At 48.6% G+C, this 25,029-nt stretch overlaps 3 protein-coding genes across 4 annotated transcripts in view; all 3 read left to right on the forward strand.

Moving 5' to 3' along the window:
* Positions 1-3,439: 3,439 nt before the first annotated feature.
* Positions 3,440-13,656, forward strand: EXOSC2 (exosome component 2). Its single transcript, XM_082696039.1, has 9 exons — positions 3,440-3,629; positions 5,359-5,460; positions 7,302-7,347; positions 7,770-7,859; positions 8,844-8,909; positions 9,392-9,460; positions 10,760-10,936; positions 11,526-11,654; positions 12,807-13,656. The coding sequence occupies exons 1-9, from the start codon at positions 3,508-3,510 to the stop codon at positions 12,885-12,887; spliced, it is 882 nt and encodes a 293-aa protein (XP_082552165.1). The 5' UTR covers positions 3,440-3,507; the 3' UTR covers positions 12,888-13,656.
* A 3,040-nt stretch (positions 13,657-16,696) lies between these two features.
* ABL1 (ABL proto-oncogene 1, non-receptor tyrosine kinase) overlaps positions 16,697-25,029 on the forward strand; it is a 141,561-nt gene continuing 133,228 nt past the window's right edge. Inside the window, exon 1 of one of the 2 annotated variants that reach the window (XM_082695979.1) lies at positions 16,697-18,306. In XM_082695979.1, the coding sequence (XP_082552105.1) occupies positions 18,171-18,306 (136 nt within the window). In that variant the 5' untranslated portion in view covers positions 16,697-18,170. The remainder of the gene's footprint in view (positions 18,307-25,029) is intronic. The other variant, XR_014302054.1, reaches the window with a different exon arrangement.
* LOC309846672 (uncharacterized protein) lies at positions 17,469-17,567 on the forward strand (the record flags this gene model as incomplete). Its single annotated transcript, XM_082696050.1, has 1 exon — positions 17,469-17,567. One exon carries the CDS (start codon positions 17,469-17,471, stop codon positions 17,565-17,567), a length of 99 nt encoding a protein of 32 aa, XP_082552176.1.

Consider the following 25,029-nt stretch of genomic DNA (forward strand, 5'->3'; position numbering starts at 1 on the left):
GAGCTGGCCTGCTGGGATGTATGTCTGTGGCTGGTGGGGAAAGTTCCAGATGGGGAGCTGATTAGCACCCATGCCAAATGCTTCCCGCAACGTGGCTGCCTTGGCCAAATCAGACATCTTGCATGTCGGCCCAGGGCTTCAAAGACAAGTGCTCCAGGAGCCTGCCCCCATGTGTCTGGTACCTGGCCCAGGTGGGATTAGGGCAGGTGGAGAGTGGCCCAGAACGACCCTGCAGCCCCCCACCCCAAAGGAGGTGGTTGAGGGTGTGGGCTCTGGATAGGTTGGTAGGGAATGGCTAACCCAGGAAGGGGCCTCAGTTCCGAGCACTGATACACAATGAACAAGACATAAAACCCCTGGTTCTTGGAGGACCCCCGTTCTGGTGGAGGAAGTCTGCAATAAACCAACACGAACATTCAGTGACAAGAAAGGAGACGGAATCGAGTGATAAAAAAGGGACCAAGGATTATTCCAGAGAAGGTGGTCAGGGAAGGTTTCTGTGAGGAGGTGAGAGCTGAGCTGAGGCCTGAGAAACAGCAGCCAGCCCCACCAAGACCCACGGGAAGAGAATTCCGTGCCAGGAGCATCCCAAGTGCACCGATCTTGGGTTGGTGACCAGAGCGGTGTGTGCGGAACGAAGGCAGGTGAGACCCGCACATCTGACTGCGGTGGAGGGAGTAAGGGGTCGGGTGAGGAGGGGGGCGCGCTCAGAGACAGGTCCCACGAAGAGGAGTTTGGATTTTATTCTTGGTGTAAACGGAAGCTGCCAGAAGCGTTCTAAGCAGGAAAATGGTTTAACCTGATGTGTTTTTAAAAGCTCACTCTGGCTGCTGTTTGGGGATTGGACAGTAGGAGGGCAAATGTAGAACCCAGGAGACCAGCCTAGAGGTGGTGCCCAGGTAAGAGATGACTGAGGGGCCCGAGGAAAGTGCACAGATGGGAGGTAGGTGGATGTGGAGGGAACTGATGAATGTTAGACCAGGTAGGCCATTCAGATCATTGAGGGAGTTAAACACACACTCACAGATTTCCAAGACCCCACCTTTGTAGTACCTCAGTGCCCAAGTTGGGGCTCAGGAATCCATAGCCCTTTTTTTTTGTTGTTGTTTTTTAAGATTTTACTTACCTATTTGACACAAAGAGAGAGCACAAGCAGGGGGAGTGGCAGGAGCAGGCTTTCCACAGAGCGGGGAGCCCAATGTGGGGCTCCATCCCAGGACCCTGGGATCATGACCTGAGCCGAAGGCAGACGCTTAACCAACTGAGCCACCCAGGTGCCCCAAGGAATCCATATTCCTAATAAGCCCCTCTGGGATGTGCACTCTGTTTCCGAGTGCCCAGGTGTCCGCGTGTCCTCTCTTTGCAGAGAGGATCACTGGTGAGGAGTCTGGAGTCTCGGGTGCCAGTCCCAACTGCAAGTCTCTTGTGGGACTCAGAGACCCCAAGGACCATCAGGAATAGCAATTCCTACCTCCAAGATGGGTCAAGTGTGAGGAATAAGTAGCATGCGTCTATAAAGCATCCAGCAAAGGACAAGACCCCCGAGAAGTGTTTGGTAGATGGTGCAGGCTTTGGGGCAAAGCAGGTGCAGTAGGAAGGAACCCTGGCCCTGCCACCAACCACTCTGTGCATGTTAGTCCTTTTTGGCCCTTAGTTTCTGCCTTTTTAAAAAAGTATCTGCAGTGGATATGTCTCTCCTAAATCCATGTGTTGAAATCCTAACCCCCAAGTTAATGGCATGAGGAGGTGGATCCTTTGGGAGGCGATGAGCTCACCAGGGTGCCTTAGAAGAGACACCCCAGAGACTCCTCTCACCCCTTCTGGGCCATACGCGGAAACAGTGAGAAGTGAGTTGTCTGTGAACCAGGAAGCAGTCTCTCAACAGACACAGAATCCTCCAATATACTAAGTAGTCATAATCCCAATGCTGTGACAGGCCCTGGACAGGCCCTGTGAGAATGGGAGGGGCGGAGGTTATGTCCATCCCTCCTGGGATGAAAGTGGATGATGTCCAGAGTACCCTACTCTTGGTCTAGGGGCACTCCCAGGCCTAGCTCCCTAGCGGACTGGGCTACCCGGGCTCATAGAACACCACTGCCCTCTTATGGCGGAGGCCAGACTCAGCAGATGGACCCTTCTCACACTTTCCTAGCTCTATCTTCTTCTTCCAGGCAGGAGGGGAAGTGTCTGACCTGTGGACGTCCCACGGAGCCCTGGAATTTATACTGTTGGCTGCCTTGCAGGATTGGCTTTCTTGACAGATGTAGTTGTGAGCTTTGCTTAGAAAGAAATGTCCTTTCGGAGGTTTAACAAGCTGGTCTGATGGATCTTTGGGAGGCGGTGGACCTGATTTACTGAGTACAGTGCGTGAGGCTGATACAGGTTATTTAATCCTCTTTAGGGTCCCTGTGCATAATCATCAGCTCCAGTTCCCTGAGGCTGAAATGCGGTTTGTTGTGGAGTCTATAAATCACGTAGGGCAAGGAGGAGGGAGAGGGTAGTGGGAGTCAGGGAGGAGGGAAGTGCTGCTATTAAGTAGGATACAGAGGGAGTGCCTGGGTGGCTTAGTCAGTTAAGCATCGGCCTTCAGCTTGGGTCATGATCTTGGGGTCCTGAGATTGAGACCCACATCAGGCTCTCGGCTCAGGGACGTGTCTGCTTCTCCCTCTCCCTCTGTGATCTCACTCACTTTGGCTCTCTCTCAGATAAATAAATAAAGTCTTAAAAAATAAACTGGACACAGAGATTATAGCCACATATACATCTGTCTGCCCACTATTGAATCCTTAGAACAGCTCCTGGCACACAGAGAGGGCTCAATTTATTGTACGAGTAAATATAAGCCCGTATCTTTGTATTAGGTGTGCACCTACTCTCCCTACAAAACAGGGCTGCTTTGCAAGGTTTGCATATTTTCTTAGGGAGTTTTCTTTTTAAGTTAGAGTGAATCAGCTCATTCAGAAGAAGTTGTTAAGAAAGAACAGAATCAGCATCTGGAACACTGTCTGGGGGTAGAGGTGGCTGTTTGGTGCCGAACCAGCACTCACGAGGAGCAGTAAAGTAGAATACTGGGGCTACTACGAACAGTATGAATAGGGCCTCTTTTTTCTTTCCAACTGTATTTTCTGTAGATCCCCCCTACCAAAGAATCACATTTTAGCAACTTAGAGTTGGAAGGAGACTCACAGGCCCAATTCTCAATGATCTCTAACTCTGACAAACCATACATGGGCTGATGATTACTAAATCAAACGCCAGGCAACCTGAGATTTCATAATTCCACAGGTGCAGCCTTGCCAATAGTAAAAATGGTAACTAGGCTTCCTCACTCCCTTCGTGTTAGCCAAATGGTTGCCAATAGTCAACATGGCCGCCAGACTGTGAGTTCCCATTGGCGGTGCTCTGAGGCCCGCCTTGCCCCGCCCCTCTGTGCGACGGCTGGGAACTGCAAAGACGGAAGTCGCGGTTCCCGGCCGGACTGCGCTTGCGCTTTTCTTTGGCGCCAAGATGGCGATGGAGATGAGGCTTCCCGTGGCTCGGAAGCCTCTTAGCGAGAGCGTGGGCCGCGATACTAAAAAACATCTGGTGGTTCCGGGGGACACAATCACCACGGACACGGGATTCATGCGGTACGTGGGGACTTGGGGACGCGGGATCCCTAAGGGCGCCTGCTGGGCTGTCTGCACGTGGCCTCTGTTCCCTTGCATCCAAGTACCGGCGGACGCAGGGCACAGCTGATCATCTGAGCTCCCTTGTTTCCGAGTCCTCCGGCTTTTCACTCAATGCACTTTGGCCCCGTCTGCGTTTGCCTCGGTCCTTGGAAATCCCTCTCTCCTAACCTCCGGTGTCAAAGACTCCTGGGTTCTCTGCCCGAGGCCCTGATCTCTGAGCCTTCCTCCCCTTCGTTGGAGACCTGCAAAACTGGGGAGGGTTAGGATCAGGGGCCTCTTCTAGTTTTCAGATGAGGGGACAGTGGGCATTCCTGACTCGGCCTCTTCTCTAGGCGACATCTCTTAGCCAGATGCTCGGTTTTGAAATCAGTAATTGTTTGGGCTCAGGGCATATACAGTAGCTTGTGCTACACGCACCCAAGTCCACATTTTGAATCTGAAGGCAGTACACTTATGTGCAGTTAAGAGAGTAGGCTCTTGAGCCAGAGAGTTGGGATTTCAGCCCTGTGCCATCACAGATTACAAGTTGTATTTCCTCTCTGAGGTCAGTTTCCTTATCTGTAAGATCGTGATAATAACAGTAACTCTTTGGTAGGGAAGCGAGAATTAAATGAGGAAATAATTAAGAAAACAAACGGGGCGCCTGAGTGGCTCACTCTGTTAAGCGTCTGACTCCTGATTTTTAGCTCAGGTGTGATCTCAGGGTTCTGAGATCCAGCCCTTGCAAACCTCACCCTGCAGGCTTCACGCTTGGCTTGGAGCCTCCTTGGGATTTTCTCCCTCCCTCTCTGCCTCTCCCCCTCTTCTTTCTTTCTCTTAAAAAAAAAAAGAAGAAGAAGAAGAAGAAAAGAAGCAAAACTCACCATTACATAACTATCATAGATAAACACTAGTGGTATTTCAGCCTTTTGGTGGTTGGGGGGTACAGCACTTATAATATTGCTCTTTAACTTCTTAGTTTGAGGTTATTGGATCCTAAGGAGTCTTAAGTGTCAGTCCTTCATGAATTCAGCATGTATTTGTGTTATGGGTGGTTGAAGTACAACTGCGGTCAAAGTAGGGAAATGTATGTCACGGGGTTTGCATATCACCAGAGAGAGACAGATAATAAACAATAAGCACAACAAGCAAGTTGGTATGTTTGGTGATAAATTCGGTGCGGAAAATGCAAAGTTAAGCAGGTTAAGTGGAATGGGGTTGGGAATATGGTGGGGGTGGTTGCAGCAGGTGGGCGACCATTTTAAATGGGGTAATCAAGGTACACCCGGTGGAGAACGTGACATTTGAGTAGACTTGAGTAAGACAAGGGCAGATGTCTCTGCAGCTCTCTTAAACAGTGTTCAGGGCACAGAAAGAAGCCAGACTTTAAAGCAGGAGGAGCCTGTTAGGAATACATGGTGTGTGTGTGTGTGTGTGTGTGTGTGTGTGTGTGTGTGTTCTAAGACTTTATTTGACAGAGAGAGAGACACAGTGAGAGGGAACACAAGCAGAGGGAGTTGGAGAGGGGGAAGCAGGCTCCCCGCTGGGCAGAGAGCCGGATGCCCTGGGACCCTGGCATCATGACCTAAGCTGAAGGCAGATGCTTAACTACTGAGCCACCCAGGCACCCCAGGAGTACATGGTTCTTGAGGGGAGAGGTCATCTCAAGAGTCACTCTTGTATCCCTTGTACCCTACTCTCAAAACAGGGGCCATGGAACTTACATGGGGGAAGAGAAGCTCATTGCATCCGTGGCCGGCTCCGTGGAGAGGGTAAACAAGTTGATCTGTGTGAAAGCTTTGAAAACCAGGTGAGAACAAAAGGTGTGTATTCTTTCTTGTGGTCATTCATGTTATACGGCCAGGAACATTCCCCACCGCACCCCCGACCCGCACCAGCTTTATCATCCAGTAGGTCTGCGGTTTTGAACATGACAATAGAAGGGGTATAGGTGACTACAGGCAAGTGTGGGCTACTAAAGCTTCCTCGCACTACTCAACCTCTTCACACCTTGGTTACCTTCCCTGCAAAATGAGTACGAAAGCATGATCCATCTTGTAGGATTTTCGTGAGAATTCATGGAAACGGGATGGAAAGTACTCAGCACAGGGCCCACTGCCTAGAAGCGCTCAATAAAGGTTAGCGGAAAGGAAGCCGATGGGGCTGGAACAGAGTGAGCAAGGGGGAGTGGAGGAGCAGCCTGCCTGGATAGCGTTGTGTCTTCCACTTTAATGTAGTCTAGGATGCCCCGGGAAGGGGTGGAGCAGAAGAGGGACATGGTGTGACTTCTGTCTTAATAAAATCACTCTGGCTGCTGGGAGAGATTGAAGGGGAAGGGGGGCAGCCTTAGGGAGATGATTAACGGACGGTTTCCGTTATCTGAAGTCATGGTGGCTGGGACGAGCAGTAGAAGTGGGGAGTAATGGCTGATTCTGCATACATTCTGTGTTCTAAGTTTTTTGGTTTTTTTGTTTTGCTTTTCACACAAGGGTGTTGGATTTTGTATTCTTTGCGATTTTCCATATATAGGACCTTGTCTGTGAATGGAGATAGCTTTCACTTCTTCGTTTCCCAATTTGGATGCCTTTTTTTTTTTTTTTTAAGATTTTATTTATTTATTTGACAGAGAGGTCACAAGCAGGCAGAGAGGCAGGCAGAGAGAGAGAGGAGGAAGCAGGCTCCCCGCTGAGCACAGAGCCCGATGCGGGGCTCGATCCCAGGACCCCGAGACCATGACCCGAGCCGAAGGCAGAGGCTTAACCACTGAGCCACCCAGGCGCCCCTTGGATGCTTTTTATTTCTGTATATTTCAAAGGTAGAGCCAGTAGGATCAGCTGCTGGTCTTGTCCTGGAGTGAGCGAGAAATCTAGTGTTCTTCCAAGGCCTCCCGGGACTTCTGGCTTGAGCAGCTGGAGGAATGGTGTTGCTGTTTACTGAGCCCTGCCGGCTGGGAGAGGACCAGTTTGTGATGGGGGCTGGGGAGGGAGCTATTGGAAAGCTTCGCTTTAGGTTGGTGACATTTGGAACTACCTATTAGTCATGTAAATAGAGATGCTGGGCAACAGCTGACCAGAGTCTAGAACTCGGGGGAATGGCATAGTCACTGGTCTTTAAAATCATTAGGTTGGATGAGCTCAGCAAGAGGAGAGTGAGGGCCGACAGAGTAGAGGTCCGCGGCTGGAGCCTTCAGCGTGGAACATGTCTTCATTAGAACTGGGATAAGGACTAGCACTGGGGCTGGAGTTGAGCACCTGTGGGTGGAGGAGACTGTGAGTGACTGGTTTGGGTGAGGTCCTGTCTCAGTCTCCTCCTCCTCTTCCTTTGCTGATGAAGAAGCCATCTGTGTTCCAGAGCCCACCAGGAAATATTCCGTGCTTAACAGTGTCATGTAATTAACAAAATAGGAATTTCAGGCTTAACGAACTACTGGGAATAAATGTCCAAGAATAGTTAATGGAGACTTTATACATGTAGGAGTGTTTCAAGTTACCAGTTTCTGGAAATCAGTCAGAACAGCATAGTTAGGGGAGTTTGCCGGACTTCAGCATGGTGCCTAATCCAGGCCCTAATCCTGTGGAACTGAAATCTCCAGTGGTGCTTAGTCTTGTGATAAGGTCTGTTCACTGATGGATGACCTGTTTTATCTTCCAGATATAATGGTGAAGTAGGAGACATTGTGGTGGGGAGAATCACAGAGGTAAAGTCGATATCAAGTTGGTATTTACAAAGTAGAAGCAAGCTGGTGATTGAATGAATGGGATAGTCATTCTATCTGTAGTTATGCAAGTGGGGCATTCATTATATTTGACTCTTATGGGCCCCCCCCCTTTAAAAGATTTTATTTTTTTTATTTGAGAGTGCACAAGTAGGGTGGGGGAGGGGCAGAAGGAGAGGGAGAAGCACACTCCCTGCTGAGCACAGAGCCCCATGGGGCTCTATCCCAGGACCCTGGGATCATGACCTGAGCTGAAGGCAGATGCTTAACTAACTGAGCCATCCAGGCGCGCCTTTGTGCCCTTTGATAGAGACAGTTGGCTTGTTGTATTGGGGGTTATGGGTTGCTGATGATGTGAGCTCTTGCCCCTGGAGTCTGTGTCCAACTGTAGAATTTCTCTGTAGGTTCAACAGAAGAGGTGGAAGGTGGAGACCAACTCAAGGTTGGATTCAGTCTTGCTTCTGTCATCCATGAACCTTCCTGGAGGAGAGCTGGTGAGGGTCTGCAGGCCAGTACTGTAGAGTATGCTAGAGAAGGCTCTGGGGTCCACTGCTCCACTAGAGAACTCTGCTTGGTGCCGAGGTTGCCTTTTTTTTTTACCCTTGTCTGTCTGTAGTGAGGTTTGCTGCCTAGATGTACACATGGGCTTTTCACTTAGCCCAGGCCTCCCCACATAAGCGGCAGTTGGTATGTGGTAGGATCTGGAACGGCGGAGGGGAGTGACCCCAAAAGAGAGTTGGAAGAGAAGCTCTCAGTTGCCTGGTGCTCATCTTCCTTGTCTGGGTGTATCTGTTTTGCACAGGGAAGGTGTCCCTTGAAAAGTTGTGTTTAGGTTAGCTTTTTGTCAGTTGAATGGCATTTGGTCATCCCAGACAACTGCAGGGCCTAAGGGGCGGCCTTCTGTAAAATGCCTTGGTTTATCGTCAGTTCAGCATGCCTGTACAGAGAGGCTCAGTGCTCAGTTCTCCAGAGAATGCGAGATAAAGGAGGCCCGACTGAGTTCCTGACGGAGCGTACAGATTAGCAGGGGAAGGGAGATAACTGATCTGAGTCCCTGGCAGTCGGAGAATGAGCAAGCGTGTGACTGTACAGAAAGAGGAGTGATTTCGCCGGGAGATGCTTGTAGGAAAGGGGCGTTAGAGTGGATCCCTGAAGAATGGGTGGAATTTCACAGGGCGTTCCAGATCACGGGAAATGTGTGAGTAAAGATAGAGTCAGGCCGCCGGTAATCTGGCTCTGTGGCTGCCTGGAGAGCTGCCGTGGACAGTGAGTGGAGAAAGGGAGGCTGGGCACGATTGGGAGGGGTTTCAGCACGTAAGGAGTTAGAATACTGTCCAGAGAGAGGAGGGAGGGGGGGAGCTGTGGGAAGGCCTCTGGTGTTCCTGCTTACCTACTCTAGTGTCGGAATACTGTGGCTGGTTCCAGAGATCTTTCTGCAGGATCTGACTTAAGTCACGTCATCGCTTTGTGTATTTCAGAGAAGAAGATCTGCAGAAGATGAGCTGGCCATGAGAGGTTTCTTGCAGGAAGGGGATCTCATCAGTGTATCCTGCACCTTGGATAATAGCATCTCTGTGCTTTATACGGAGCTGGGAAATGGGGCTTCGATCAGATGCCTCCGCCTGGGACACGTAGTCCTGGCGGGGATCTGGATCCTAGATCAAGTGTCAGGGGCGCTGCTGCAGCCTTCCTCCCCCTCCTTAACCCAACCGAACCCCCCAGCTCCTGTTCAGGCCTGCTGCCTTGGTCATTTCATCGGGTTTATCCCTTATGGTGGCCCGTGCTTCAAGCTAGACTCAGATTTTCATAACCAGGCTAGCTTTTGTGCAGGGAGTAGAAAAGGTGTTGTTCACATCAAGAGATTCGTGAGAACCAGTGGGGAGAGGTTAGGTTGCGGTGGTGTCCTCGGGGTCTAAGGCTGCAGGTGGGACCACTGGGGATGGGAGGAGAGGCTGGAGAGGCGGGAGCGGGGCCCCGGGGAAGGCAGGTGCCAAGAGAGGGTTTGCTCCTTTAGCGCTCTGGCCAGGCGGAGGTGCAGGCGGTGTTCTCAGATGGAGCGGTGTCGCTGCACACGAGGAGTCTGAAGTACGGCAAAGTAAGGTGGTCTCTTGCTGTTCCTGGATACTGACTGAGCCCTCAGTCCATTTCTGAAATCCCCAGTGCTCTCTGGAATTCAGCCCTAAAGAGCCCTGGAAGTTAAGCATGACAGGCTGGCGTCCTGCAAAGCGGCAGGTTCACACGGTCATGGCTTAGTGGCACGGTCATGGACGACAGCTCCGGTTCTCTTACTACTGAGGAGACTGGTGTGGCAGAAGAGCTCCCATGCCCTGCGGCCCTATGGCCCCGCTGGCTCAGCTCGCTCTGGGGGGCCACGGCCTTGTGCTAGGGCCAGGAGCAAAGGGAGGTCATATTGAAACCCGATGGCCTTGGCTCGAGACAAATGCCCAGTCAAATAAAGTGGGTGTCTTTACTAGGAAAGATTGGTTCGCCACTTGGGCCTTTAAATGAATGGTCACTGGTTTTTTTGTATGAAGTTCTATTATTGAGGCTCTTACTGTTTTAACGATAGCATACTTTTTTTCTCTTCTAAAGAGTCACTTTATTTGAGCAAGAGAGAGCACACGTGAGCAAGGGGAGGGGTTGAGGGAGAGAAGCGGACTCCCTGCTGAGCGGGGTGCCCACATGGGGCTCCATCTCGCAAACCCAAGCTCACAACCTGAGCCAAAACCAAGAGCCAGGGGCCTAACCGACTGAGCCGCCCCAGTGCCCCACACCAGCATACTTACTTTCTACAACAGATTATGACTTACCAGTCTTTTGGCTAGGGGAAACTGTTTTCTGAGTGGCACGGAAGCCTCTTCCCTTGTGGAGCGGCTCTGGTCAGCCGTGCTCATGCCTTCTGGGGCCTGGCTACTGCAGACCCTCCCTCCGCGGGATGGGGACTCGGTGTTGCCCTTCTCCCCACCAGGGATGGATTTGCACCCAGCCCTCAGCCGCTCCCCTTGCCCAGCAGCGTACATCCCCCGGGCGAGGTGGGTGGCTGGGATCCAGGTGGAACAGAATGCACCGGCCCACAAGAGGCTCAGGCGCATGTCCTCACTCGGCCCAGCTTGTCTGACTGCCAGCGCACCAGCCCCAGATTCAGATATCATGATAAGAATGGCAGGAGGATGAGAGGGGTATGGAGAGTCACCTGCTCCTGGGGCGTGTCAGCCTCTGCATCCACAAATGTCCTCGGGGCGTAGTTACCCTGTGTGTATGCACAGGTGACTGCAGTTGTTAACGGGCGTGGCCATGACTCCGCCAGAGCAAGGATGGGTATTCTGTTGGGTCTGCTTTTAACGCCCTTTACTCGTGACTCTCCAGTGACTTCGTTCATGCTGTGTTTCTTTAGCTCGGCCAGGGGGTGTTGGTCCAGGTTTCCCCCTCCCTGGTCAAGCGGCAGAAGACTCATTTCCATGACTTGCCCTGTGGGGCCTCCGTGATTCTGGGGAACAATGGCTTCATCTGGATCTACCCAACGCCGGAGCACAAAGAAGAGGGCGCAGGGGGCTTTGCTGCCGACCTGGAGGTGAGTAAACACCGTTGCTGCTGTTGCGGCGAGTGGCGCTCGGTCTCCGCTGTACTTCTGGGCCGGGTGGAGCTGGCTCTTACCATTTAAAATTTTTTTTTATTTTTTAAAGTTTAATTTATTTATTTGCTAGCGCACACAAGCAGGGGCGGGAGGGGGAGAGAGAGAGAGGGAGAGGCAGAGCCCAGCTTGGGGCTCCATCTCACAGCCCCGAGATTATGACGTGGGCCGAAACCCAAGTCGGACACCTAACCGACCGATCCGCCCCCAGGTGCCCTAGGAGCTGCCTGGTTTTAAACCGTGTGATTGCTGCAGACTGAGGGAGTTTGAGTCTCCACTGAGGCGTCTTTACGAACATTGTTTTGCCTTCTCCTTGTGATGAAGTGGAACTGGGGTGCTCTCTGGTCACCGGGATGGCACGTTGCGGGTCCCCGCAGCTGAAGCACCCTCCTTTCTGCCGTCCCTTGCAGTCAGCGGTTGATTGTTTTGGAGTCTCGGAGTCATAGGTCGAAGTTACAAGTGATTTCTGTGCTTTGCCATGACTGTTCGCTGACCTTGGTTCTCTGTTTCCCTCTGTCTCCGCGGGTAGCCCGTCTCCCTCGCCGACCGAGAGGTGATCTCCCGGCTCCGGAACTGCATCGTCTTGCTGGTCACCCAGAGGGTGATGCTGTATGACACCAGCATCTTGTACTGCTACGAGGCGTCCCTTCCGCACCAGGTACTCGCTCCAGCCGTGCCTCCCCTCTTCCTCGTCTGTCTGTAGGACGAGTGCCCACTGCTCCAGCGTCTCCTGAGGGATCGCAAGTGTGTCTCCGAGTACCTTCACCATGTGCGGGGGTGGAAACAGATCTGCCTACGGCCCTGTCTAGTGTCGGTAGATCTTTCCCCAAGATACTTGGGATAGCCTCGGTGTCTCGTGTCAGTGCAAGGGTTTACGGGGGGGATGGAGGTGCTGGGAGGACTACCTTAGGACAGCAGTTCTCTGGACTTCATCTCCCATCCCAAATTTTAGCTTTATCTTTTTAGCGAATCCCAAGAACCGAATCTTGGTGGTTCATTAAGCTGCTTCTAGCAGAACATATCTTGCGATACTTAGCCTCCAGTAAAGGAAGAGGTGCCTGCATGGCTCAGTTGGTTGAGCTGCCAGTCTTGATTTCGGCTCAGGTTGTGATCTCGGGGTCATGGGATTGAGCCCCACGTCGGGCTCCGCACTCAGTACAGTCTGCTTGGGATTCTCTCTCCCTCCCTCTCTCTGCCCTTTCTCCTGATCATGTGTTCTCTCTCACTCTTTAAAATAAACGAATCTTAGGGGCACCTGGGTGGGTCAGTCAGTTAAGCATCTGCCTTCGGCTCGGGTCATGGAGACCGAGCCCTGCATCGGGCTCCCTGCTCAGTGGGGAGCCTGCTTCTCCCTCTACCTCTGCCTGCTGGTCCCCTTGCTTGTATGCATGCTCGCTCACTCTCTCTCTGTCAAATAAGTAAAATCTTCATTTTTTTTTTTTAAGATTTTAGTTATTTATTTGACAGAGATGCAGCGAGAGAGGGAACCAGCAGGAGAAGCAGGAGAGGGAGAAGCAGGCTTCCTGCCCAGCATGGAGCCCCATGTGGGGCTCAGTCCCAGGACCCTGGGATCATGACCTGAGCTGAAGGCAGATGCTTAATGACTGAGCCACCCAGGCGCCCCTAATAAATAAAATCTTTAAAAATAAATTAATAAATAAGAATAAATTTTTAAAAATTGAAAGGAATATGGAAGGCTTATAGTAACCATGCTTGGTTTCTGCGTTTGGATGTCTGCTTATGGTCGGTTTCTTTTCTGAACAGATACACCTTTTTCTTTTCTTCTTTTTTTTTTTCTTTTCTTCTTTAGATCAAAGACCTCTTAAAGCCAGAAATAATGGAGGAAGTAGTTATGGAAACGCGCCAGAGGCTTTTAGAACAGGAGGGGTGAGGAGAGACATCTGAAGGACAGGATGGTGTGCACCTGACCCGAGCAGTTCTTGAAAGTGAAGAATCCGATTTGTGGTCCCTGTGTGGCTCCGCGGAGAACTGTGACACTCACCACCTGACCTACATCAGGCTACGTCCAGCCCCAAAGACTTGCTTTCTCCTGATCTAGGGCAGAGCCTAGGGAAGTGCTGCTGGCCCCTTGGGTTGCCTGCAGAGTCGGGCAGTACGGGTACTTGCAGGCCTTTATTTTTTTTATTTTTTTAATTATTATTATCTTTTTTTTTTTTTTAAGCTTCAAGCCTTTACAAGCACACAGTGTTTCAGCCAAGTGGACTCCCATTCTGGAATAATATGGAGAATCTTTTTCTTCTATTCACCATCAGTTGGTGAATCACCATCACAAGCCACAGTGCCCCCATGAAATGGTCCTTATAAAAAACACAGCCTCCCTGACCCGCAAACTGTTTTGGCCTCTGTTCCCACTCCTGCGGCGCAAGTAGGACACTGAAGAATATAGTAGTAACTTTTTTTTTTTTTCGAGAGAGAGCACACGCGTGCGAGTAAGCGCACATGCTTGTGCTGGAGCAGGGATCTTCAGCAGGCTCCACGCCCACGGTAGAGCCAACGCAGGGCTCTGTCTCCTGACCGGGAGACTGGGATCTGAGCTGAAACCCAGAGCCGGAGCTTAACCGACGGAGCCACCCAGGTGTCTGTATAGTTAATAACATTAACCCAGCGGTCACATGGAAGAATAAAGTCAACCAAGCAGCCTTTGCTTGCTTAGAATGTTGCTTCTAGTGATACATGCGAGTATACATCCATCAGGCTGCTGTAATCTGTCCCGCTTCTAAGGGGTGATTTGTCAGAAGCTGAATTATCAGTAATAGAGTGAGTGTTCAGGGTGCTCTGAGGAACAGGAAAACAGGAAGAGAAATGCAGATGGGAATAGAAAAGCTGTCTTCCTCGTGTGATTGAAGTAGTAATGCATTAACTTTGGAATAATTCAGGGTTAAAAACAGGAGGTTGACGTTCTCACTGAGGAATGCTAGGATTCCCATGCATTGGCTTTCCTAATGACTAGAAACGGTACTCTCAGGTTTGGGAAAACATTTTTTTAAAGGCAGGCTATGAAGTGCTGTCTTATTTCACAATATGTGAATATTTTTTCTATATTTATAAATGTGGTATTAACATCACTGTTTCTGTCCCCATGCCCTGTGTAATACTTGGGGGTATAGCAGGTATAAAACCTGACAGAGGACTTTAAACTGCCCTCTGGGTCATCCAGTGAAGAGTAAGCCTAGCATAGTTTCAGTGGTTGCAACTTTGAACCCTGCATTTGACACTTTTGAAATACAGCTCGGCTCTTTATTACTGGTATATTTCTTGTCCTTATAACATCACTCGAGAGCTATCATTTTAGACAACTGAATATTCCATAGGCTGCGGTGCAACTGTAGATTGGCTCCCTTGGCGTATTTTTGAGAGCACATGCTGGGCTGTATACCTCTTAAGAGCAGGGAAGGAGAGGGTGGGAAGTCTCTGATTTGGTTTAGTTTTGACTGGGATCATTTGTGAGCTCTCTGAAAGTTTGTTCTCTCTTGGTCTGGTCTCCCAAGCTGCCAGCCCGTGCTGTTCATTCAGTATATCCGGAATGGCAATTTACCTGCCAATGGGAATGATGATACCAAGAATGGTCTGAAAGCACCTCTTGGGGATGATCTATTCTTCGTGGCCCACTAGGGGGCGTGCTTGCCGAGTGTTAATTCCAGTGGGCGTTTCAAAAAGGAGTAAGGGGAAATTTTTACACTGGTACTGAATCCAAGTAGCAACTTGTGATTGCTTTGCTTTATAAAACTGAGGACAAAATTAGACAGAACTGAGAATACGTGAACTTAAAGGGTTTTATTCAACATCTAGCTACGTTGATATCTGGCATTTGCTGGGCTCTGCATTTTAGTTTTTTAAGTCCTCAAGTGTCATTCTACAGTGCTATGCAGGAAGTTAAAGGGTATAGTGCATCTCTAGAAAATACTGCAATCTAGGCTTGGGATTCACCAATCAGACATTGGTGAATGGAAAGTGGAGATTGGGGATACACCTTTAGATCAGGTCCAGGTGGCCTCTCCGTTGTCCCCTAAAGCATCATCTCAGCTGGAGAAGATAAAACAAGATCTCATTTGATAGTGAGCAGATAGGACCTCCACTTAGAAATGAAAGAAACAAAGCGGTATAAAGAAAGTGACTTGGTTAAGCTCCTACTGAGCTTGACTATGAGTCAGGAATAGACGTAAGCATTAGGTATAAAGCAACCCTTTACAGAATGGGTTGGACCGATGGTGAAAGAACGTGGGTCCAGAAATTCTATTTCCAACATTGAGACTGGTTCTCGATGGATGATGGCCGGGAAATGATTAGAGCATGAATAGAAATGCAACAACAGCTCTAAGAAGAAAAATCAGGACAAGATCACGGCTGAGCAAAGGGAACCAGGGTGTCCGATGCTTGAAGAATGAAGTAGCATTTATATCAAGTCAGGACTAAGTTCGCCGGCCAGGTTCTTTCACCAGAGGGCAAAGCTAAACCAACTCACACTTGAATTTGTAAGTTTGAGTTCTAAATTTGGGAACAAGTTCTCAAACGTGTCACATTCAGTGTGTCCCATGACCATTTTCAAAGCTGCTATCTACAAAATGACTACCATTTCCCTACCCAGCGGAAATACTCATAAAATATGTAACAATATAGTAACTGGGTTACAACACCTATAATGTGACTGTAGTTTTCCCTGAATAGCAACTTATGAAAAATCAGTTGTCCAACGTGGCCAACAGTTGCACAGTGCAGTGGGAAAAGCATGGGCTTTGCAGCAAAGTCGATCCGGGCTCAAACGGTGATTTGGTCACATGCTAACTAGGCAAGTGACCTTGAGTAAGTCACGTCTCTGAACCTTTAACTGTGTAATAGGGAATAAAGGGGCCTGCGTGCTTTTTGCAGATCTCAAGTGTGTATTTGCCGTTGTCTGGATCATTGGTTAGGCCCGCTAACCCAGCAATCTGCATTTTCTCGCCTAAGAGGGTGTTCTCACGCGCATACATGTGTATCTGTGAAATGAGGTCGTTTCATCTTAAAGGCTCTTTCTAGGCAGACATCTATGCCTGCGCCAGGCTTTGCCTGCGAGAGGTGCTTTACACACGCTGTTTCTTTAATGAGTGAGCCTCGGGATAACCCAGAGAAACAATGAATTCGAGAGCAATATGTCGGATGCTTCCCAGTCATTTATTTTTCGCTAGTTCTAATATTCACGCTTCTTGAGGAAAAGGTGAAAATTTGGGGAAGGAGGATAAGGCACCCAATACCTTGGTTTCCAGGAACGAGCCAAATTTTCTTCCCTAAGGAGGCTTAAGGAAGTAATCCAACTCCAGTTCCGAGACAATCCGATCCGCAGTTTTCCCCTTGCTTTGGCTCCTCGCCGGTGTCGCTCCCCGCGCAGGAGAGACATTGGCCAGTCCTACGCGAGGCCGGCGAGAGTCCACCGGCTCCCTGGAGGGCGGGACCGAAGCTCAGGAGCCGGGAGCAGAGGGCAAGAAATCTCGAGGGCGCGCGTGCAGGGGCGGGCGCCGGGGGACTACAACTCCCGGCACACCCTGCGGCTTGCGCCGAATGCGGTTGGCTGGGAACTCCGGCCTCACTGCCCTCACTGGCCAATGGGACGCAGGAGAGAGACCTGACCCGGATTCTCAGAGGCCAATGGCCGTACAGGGGAGGCGGGGCTTCCTTACCACTCACCTTGCGCTCGGAAAAACCACATTTAAAAGGTCGTGCGGTGCCAAGTTCTGGCGGGTGGGGAGACCAGAGGCAGAAGGCGCGGCGGCATCCCCGAGAGCGGTCCCGGGAGGGCCCGGGTCCTCGCGAGGTGCGCGCCGGACTTCGCCGGGGGCGGGGTCAGGGGCGGGGCCTGGCCTCGTTGTGGAGCGGCTTCTAATCCATCATGGCGGCCGCGGGGGTCGGTGGCCGTCCCTGAGCAGCGCTGGAGCCGGAGCCGGTTCCTGGGTCCTGCGGCTGAGGAGCCCCTCCGTTGTCCACGGCCCCCACCTGCAGGGGGAGGCGGGGTCCCGCGGCGGAGTTCCGGGAATGTGACTGCCTGGCGGCGGCGGCTGTAGCAACGTCCGGAGCCGGGGGAGGGGGTGTCTCGGGCAGAGACCCCCGGGCTCGGGGCAGCTGAGGCGGCCGGGCCTCCTCCCCCCTCCGCCCGTCTCCCGCCTTCGGGGCCGCGAGGGTCCTTCGTCCTGTACAGCCCTGCCCCGACTCTGGGACACTGGGGGTGGTCTCTGTTTCCCCCAGACCTGGGACACCCGGTTTCCTGAGGCGTGGAAGGAGCGACGCCCCCGAGTAAGCCGCCCGTGCCCCGCCCTGGCAGCCTCCCCTTTACCCCCCCAGCCTCCCTTTGCTCCGTCTCGCGGCCCCTCGTTTGGCCACGGAGCTCCCCCCACCCCCCATTCATATCCCTTCCCTGCTGTCAGGTGGCCTCCCCTTGCCCCCAGGTTGCTCCCGGGAGCCTCCAATGCCCTGACTTCTTCCAATGTCACCTACGGTCCCCTTAGTCTCAGCCCAAACAAAAACTTTAATGCAGAGGAAAAGTCTGGACTGGTTTCACAGGCCTTTTAAAAAGCGGACTTAAAAGTTGCTGGCCATGCATTCCTTCTCGTCCGAGTCGAGGGCAAGCTCTCGCTGAAGTCTGGGTGACCCGTGTCCTTTTCCGGAGCGCACGGCAGAGAAGCAAGAGCGGCAGCTAGCTGGGCAGGAAATTTGTCGGAAGATGAAGAAACCAAGATAGGGGGTGGGTGACTTCCACAGGAAAAGTTCTGGAGAAGCATCCAGAGGCGATCAACATTTCCTTCGTGTTGTGGGAATCGAAATGACTTTAGTGTGACTTGACCCTTTTACAGCATCCCTGTGAATGTTTGTTTTTCTTCTTGAAAAGACAGAAGCTTACTCAGCCAGTAAAAGACACTTAAACTCGAGCAACTTTTGAGTAGCACTGCAATGACATTACTTCGAACGGATCAACTGCAGAAGTAATCGGAACTCCTGTTTACATATGTCAACCTGAAACTCTGCTTCCTTTCCTTAGGGAAGATGTCTTTTTGCGATTGACCTCAATTCCCGACTGGTGGAGATTCCGTGAATGTGAAATCCTAAACATACTGTTTCCTCCTAAGCCCGCTGACCATTCTGGACGATCTCGAACCCTCTTCTGGAAAGGGGTGCCTATCATTACTTTATGGGGCAGCAGCCTGGAAAAGTTGTTGGGGACCAGAGAAGGCCAAGTTTGCCTGCCCTGCACTTTATCAAAGGAGCAGGGAAGAAGGAGTCATCGAGACATGGGGGCCCGCACTGCAATGTTTTTGTGGAACATGGTGAGTGCTTTTCAGGCTTTCTGGTCGTTTCCTCGCGTCTTCAGCCTAGGAACGCATAAGGGACTTGTGGGCAGCAGCGCTTGTGTCCAGCTGTACTTAAAACTTGCGTTACTGTAGTTTTCTCTTGGTTTGTGGTGGAACTTTCTTTGTATAAGAAGTTACCTAGGATCTCTGGACGGCTTTATTCAAAATCTCTTCGGGTTGCTTATTCCTTGCCTAATTCCCCTTCTAACTCACTGTTGACCTTAGATAAGCCATTTTACTCTTCCAGTTTCCTGAGGAGATTGGACTTCAGTGCTTTCTCGGGATCAGAGTCCACGATCCTGCTCGGAACCCAAGGCTTGGGCTCTACCCACGGTGCAGGGATCCTTTAATGCTTCATCCACAGAGAGCTTTCGTCACATGCTTAGAGTGGCTTGTGTTCCCCAAAAGGTTAAGAACCACAGATCCCAGCTGACACTAATATCCTTGACCTTTCCAGTCGTAAGTAGGACTTGAAAATACCCACTTCCGGAGCTACGTGGGGAAGACTGAGTAGGGAAGCAGCGGCCCTTGTGAATTGAGGATACCCACCTTCTGGTTGTGGTACCTGGTGCTGGAGTAATCCTTTCCCCAGGGATGGGTGGAGCTTTTATCCTCCTCTCCCTGTTCTGGATGACATTGGAGGCAAGAAAGGTGGTCCTCGACGTTTTTGTGAACACAGGTGGCATTTGGTTGCAGACCGTGTGTGCGATGCCATCCTCACTTCCCGTAATTCTGTGTGTAGTTTTAAAGCAAAGGGTCAGCTGAGACTGATGCTCCGATCAGGGGCCAGCTGTGAGCCAATTAATTAGGGGCCTGTTTGTACTGTGGTAGCTTGACATTTTTCAGACTGTGCACTTCGTATTGAAATATCGATCGCACCCGCCCTATAAGCAAACGTGAGAGGAGTGCAGGTGGCTCATACTTTGAAATTCCATCATGAAGAGTGCCTTTTGACAGTGGGTGACCACAATAAACAAAGGTCTCTGTTGCATGAACTCGCACTTACTTGACTGTGAAGGTTTACTTTCTTACAGAAAAACACCTCATCTAAATGATTTGATTACTCGCATTATATTTTTCCTTGAAATATTAGTTACATTTTAGCCCTGGTTTTAGACAGGCAAATATAGGAATTTGTTACATTACGGTGTAATTTCCTAATTCAGGATATATAAAGTGAATTATTTTTGTTTTTAACTAGCGATGATCGTGCAGCCTTAGAGAATGAAAATTGCTACAGACTCTTTGGAGAGCTTTGGCCAAACTTACCAGAATTTAAAATGCATATACCAGTAACCCAGTAATCTCACTTCCAGGAAGCTCTTCTCATACAGAACGGTATAGTCTCCTAGGTGTCCTGATGCCCTTTCAGAGAGGGTTGAGAGGTTCAAACCGTTTTCATATTAATGTAGTACTTTGATGTTATTCGCACTCTTTGCCTGAATGGTGCAGAAGTCATGCAGGGTCCGTAGCGGTAACACTACACCTCACTGTACTAGTAGCCATTGTGTTCTTTGTACTCATTATGAATAAATTGTGCCACATACCCTTAAATAAATACATAAAGATTTCATTTTTCACATAGGAATATCCTTGATGAAGCAGTAGGAAAGATTAATTTTATGAACCATTGACCCCTGTATACATGGTTTTTTTTTTTTTTTTAGTGCTCTGAAGGTTGACTTCAGAAGTACATGTAAAGCACTTCACTGTGCTCTAGGAGCTAGTGGTTATCTCCAAGAAAAGCAGATGGGCAGTTGTTGGAGTTGCAAGCTGTACTAGCTGCTTTTTTCATGGAACTACTATTTTTACTTGAACTAACACCAACAAAACAATGGTTATTCAGGCTAAAAAGAGTATAAAGGAGTCTTTCAAGGAAAACAACTGGTAGTATATGTGGCCAGTGATAAAATTTTAGCTTTTCAATGAAGATTAGGATTTTGGAAAACTTGTATCTGCTATTGTGATGTAGAGATTGGTGGTGATCCTTTACAAATGTGATGTTTTGATAAAACGAAATATTGATATAATGAAATATCTATTCAGAAAATCTACATAATTCAGTGAGCCAGTATTTTCTATTGATCAATATGTGATATTATAAAATCACACACAGGTGCAAGATGCACCCGTGGATTTTAATATAACAATTAACAAAGTTATTGTTATTAACAATAACAAAGTTCCCTCCTACAGTTTTAGATTCTACATCACAACTAACCTTTAAGAAACTACCATTTAAGGTGTCTTTGGTGTAGCTTCAAAGAAGAAAATCTACAGTTCTCTAAAAAGGTTACTTTTTTGGTGGAAAACAGTTCTTTTCTAATAATAAAAAATGTTTTTAAATTAATAAATAATTAAAAGTTTTTCAGTTTGAATTTCTAATACGGTTAACATTGGTGAGACTGCCTGTAGAACTAAGAGCTCATTGGGGGTCCTCCATAATCCTCAAGAGTGTGAAGAGGTCCTAAGATAAAACAGTTTGAGAACTGCCGCGACAGGGGGTCTGTCAGAAAGGCACACAAGCTGTTCATCGCCGGGGTACCCCACAGCACTAACCCTGAACGGCATCCAGTAGTGGGCAAGTGGAAAAAAGCAACTCGGAGATGGGTCTGCATGGTGCGGGAATTGGGATTTCGGCGGAGTGGGAGAAAACTTGTACTTTTTGCTTTGCATTTGTGATTTCTTTCTCTGACAAATTTGTGTTGTCTTATAATCCAAAAAATACAGAGATATAAGAACCCAATTGATGGCCTCCCAACCAAATAGTCACTTTCTTGCAGCAGCTTTTTCTGAGAGTTTGCCTGAGACACGTTTTACTGAAGACAAAATCAGTTCCTTGGACTCCGACGTTCCTTTTCTAGGGGAACACAGTCTTACTTTGTCTTACAAATTGTTGATCTTTCTAGGGTGATCTTTCTAAGAGTTGGTTAATGTTCATATAGGTTGGATTAAAAATTTTTGCAGTTATAACACATGTGAGTGTTGGCTCAGATGCGAATCCGGAAGCCCAGAATTCTAACGGATGAGGGTGTCAGTGGTGAATCTGGAAGCACAGGGCAGGTGGCAGTTTTTTGCCAGGGTCGTTCAGGGTCAGAAGGGCTAGTCGTGTGTACAGGGAGAAAATAAAGGAAGCCGTGATATTATTTCATGCATCATATAGTCCTTTCAAATTTCAGTGGCTCGACTAAAGAAAATTCACTTTCAGGAAAGTTGGTAAAAGAGGAACAAAAGCATTCTCTGCTAGTAAGCCTCTTTTCCTTAGGGATTCTTTCTTGAACAAATGTTTATTGAGCTCGGACTATGGATCAGGTAATGTTTTAGTCATTGGTGATGCATTAGCAAACAAAAAACATCCCTGCCCTCTTGGAATTTACATTCTAGCGGGAGGAGACAGACCGTTCGTTAATAAGCGAGGTAGGTGAAATGTGAAGTGTTAGATGGTAGCGGGGCCGGGGGAGAGAAACGACATAGAAAAAGGGCTAAGGAATGTTGGGCGCTGTGAGTTTAGTTAGGGAGGCCCCCCTAAGAAAGTGGCCTTGGGAGGAGGGGGAGGGAACGAGCCTTGGAAATAACGGGGTAAAACCATTTCAGGGAGAGGGAATCCGGGTGCAGAAGCCCCCCAGGCAGAGCTTATGTAGCGTGTTGTAGGAGAAGCCCAGAGTGGCCGGAGGTAAAATGGAGGTGGGGAGAGAATGACTGGAGAAGAGTGTTGCCTTGTTGACCATTTGAAGATTTTGACTTTGACTCATGTGGTTTGGGAAGGAGTACCACGCCCTGACTTACATTTTATTAAAATGTCCCTGGCTGCTGCATTCTGAAGGGGCGTAGAGAGGACGCAGGGCTTCCACGGACGGGGGGGGGGGGGGGGGGGCCCTCTCGCCTGGATGAGAGTGGTCGTGGCTTGCACTGGGATGGCGGTGGTGGGGAAGGCTTCGGGTTCTGTGAATTCCAGCAGGCCCAGCTGGCGGATTTGCTGTTGGATGAGACAGGAGGCGGGGTGAGCCTGATGGCAAAGAGGTCAAGGGTGACTCCAAGGTTTTTGGCAAAATGGAGTCTTTTACTGAAATGTAGACTAGAAAAGTGGTTTTGTGGAGGTGCGCTGTGGGGATTGGAGATCAGGAGCTACTTTTGGGGCGTGCTACATCCGATGCCTGGTGGTAGGCATGTATGTAGGCAGACGGGTCGCACGGGCATTCGAGTCTGCCCGTGTGAATTCAGGGAAGCCGTCCAGGCTGGAAGGGAACTTGGGAATCGTCAGGTTATAGGTGGTATTTAAAGCTGTGAAAAGGGTGACAAGCCCAAGGGAGAAATCTCCAAGTAAGAACCTTTCAAATACATAAGGTGACATTCAGTGGTTTATGAATTAAGACCTTACATTTTTCTGTAGGATTAATTTGAGTCCTTTCGGGGGATGGCGGCATTCACATTTTGCCTGAGAATGATTTTAACTCCTTTTTAAGTTTTGAATCCTGTTTTCTATGAGGACTTTTTTTCCCTAAATCTAAAAGTTGCAGATTTAACAAAAAAAAAAAATGCACACAACTTTTCCTATTCTTCTTGGTAGTTACTGTTTTAAATATAAAATAACTATTTCAATTTACAAAGTTTTGTAGGCATACCTGGCTGGCTCAGTTGGTAGTGTGTGTGACTCTTGGTCTTGGGGTTGTGAGTTCGAGCCCCACGTTGGGGGTAGAGTTCACTTAAAAAAAAAAAATTAAATAAAATTTAAAAATAAAAAGTTTTTTTATGCGTTTCTAGGTAATGCTTTAAAAATTGAAGATTTTTTAAAATAAATTATTTCTGGATTTTCCAATTTTAAGCTAGTACATATATGTCCTTCAGGGTTTTACTTTATTTGGTTATGTCATGTTGTTTTATTTATGAGCTTACCTGAAAACTGGTTTTAAGAAATTGTTTACTATCATTTTAAAACTATGTTATAAATCTCAAAAAACAAATGAACAAACACTTTATTGAAGATAGGGGCACCTGTGTGGTGCAGTTGGTTGTCTTTGAGTCTTGGTTTCGGCTCAGGTTGTGATCTCAGGGTTGTGAGATCCAGCCCGCTGTCAGGCCCTGCGCCCAACCTGGAGTCGGCTTGGGGTTCTCTCTGTCCCTCTCCCTCTGCCCCTCCTGCTCATGTTTGTACTCTCTGTCTCAAATACATTATAAAATAAATCCTCTAAATAAAGCTTTATTGAAGGTAATAGGATAGGAATTTGACAGATCAACACTTACTCCCATCACTGTTAAATTATACTAAATATCCATATACATAAGCAGGTGGGAGACAGTGCAGCTGTGGAGTCTTACAGGTACTGAAGTTAGATCAGTCAGATTTTTAAAAAGAAGTTGTTTGGAAAGATTATATTTATGTACTTATTGTTAGGTATTGAGTTCTGAACTGTGAAAATGCAGAATTGTATATATGTACCTTTTTTTAAGACACCCTGTTATTTCTCATAGGTGAATACATTTTTTATGGCCTTCTTTTCATGAAACTTTATTACCCATTTTAAGAAATATGCTAATAGGGGCGCCTGGGTGGCTCAGTGGGTTAATAAGCCTCTGCCTTCAGCTCAGGTCATGATCTCAGGGTCCTGGGATCCAGCCCTACATCAGGCTCTCTGCTCAGCGGGGAGCCTGCTTCCCCCTCTTTCTCTGCCTGCCTCTCTGCCTACTTGTGAACTCTCTCTCTGTCAAATAAATACAATCTTTAAAAAAAAAAAATACACTTATAAATATCGAAGAAAACAGGAATTTCAGTTATGGGATAAAGGAGGAGGATCAAAATGATTTAATCCAAAGAATTTTTACCTTAATGAAGCATTCTGTCAAAGAAAATAATAAAGATTGAAGAAAACATGAAATCATTTTCCATTGGCTAAGGATTTCACTTATGCGTCACATCTCCATGTGATAGACAGTGGTGTGTTGTGACGCGTGTCGCAAATAACGCATTTTTTTGCATGGGGGAATAGAGATGAGTTAACATGCTTGAGCTGAGAATTATACCCAGAGGAGTATATCAGGCACATTATCTTAGTCTAGGGGGAAAAGGTTAAATTTGCTGCTTAGAAGATAAGCTTCAGTAAAAGAAAGCACTCCCTGAAGGCTTCCTTTAATGCGTATTCCGACATTCCCCACTTCTTCGCCTTTTTGGTGATTGTGCCCTGACTCTTCTCTGTGTTCACAACCTGCCTGCCTTTCAGAACTCTGCCTGGGTCCCACCTCTCACTTGAACATAAATTCTGATGTGCTTTTTAATATTATTACTATTTTTTTTAAAAGATTTTATTTACTTGACAGAGAGAGAGAGATCACAAGTAGGCAGGGAGGCAGGCAGAGAGAGAGAGAGAAGGAAACAGGACCCCTCCTGAGCAGAGAGCCCGATGCGGGACTCGATCCCAGGACCCTGGGATCATGACCTGAGCCAAAGGCAGAGGCTTAACCCACTGAGCCACCCAGGTGTCCCTATTACTATTGCTTTTTATCCATGCCTGACATGGAGCTTGAATTTATGACCCTAAGATCAAGAATCACATGTTCTACCAATTGAGCCAGCCAGACGTTCCTAATGTGCTGTACCCAAATTTGGGGAGTCTAAATAAATATCTTCCCGATTTCTAACTTAATGCCACTGTGGTTAGAGAAGGTCTTCTGTAAATCTTAGTCTTTTGACATTTACTGAGACTA

This window comes from Mustela nivalis, assembly GCF_964662115.1.
Source record: "Mustela nivalis genome assembly, chromosome: 13".
Classification (NCBI taxonomy): domain Eukaryota; kingdom Metazoa; phylum Chordata; class Mammalia; order Carnivora; family Mustelidae; genus Mustela; species Mustela nivalis.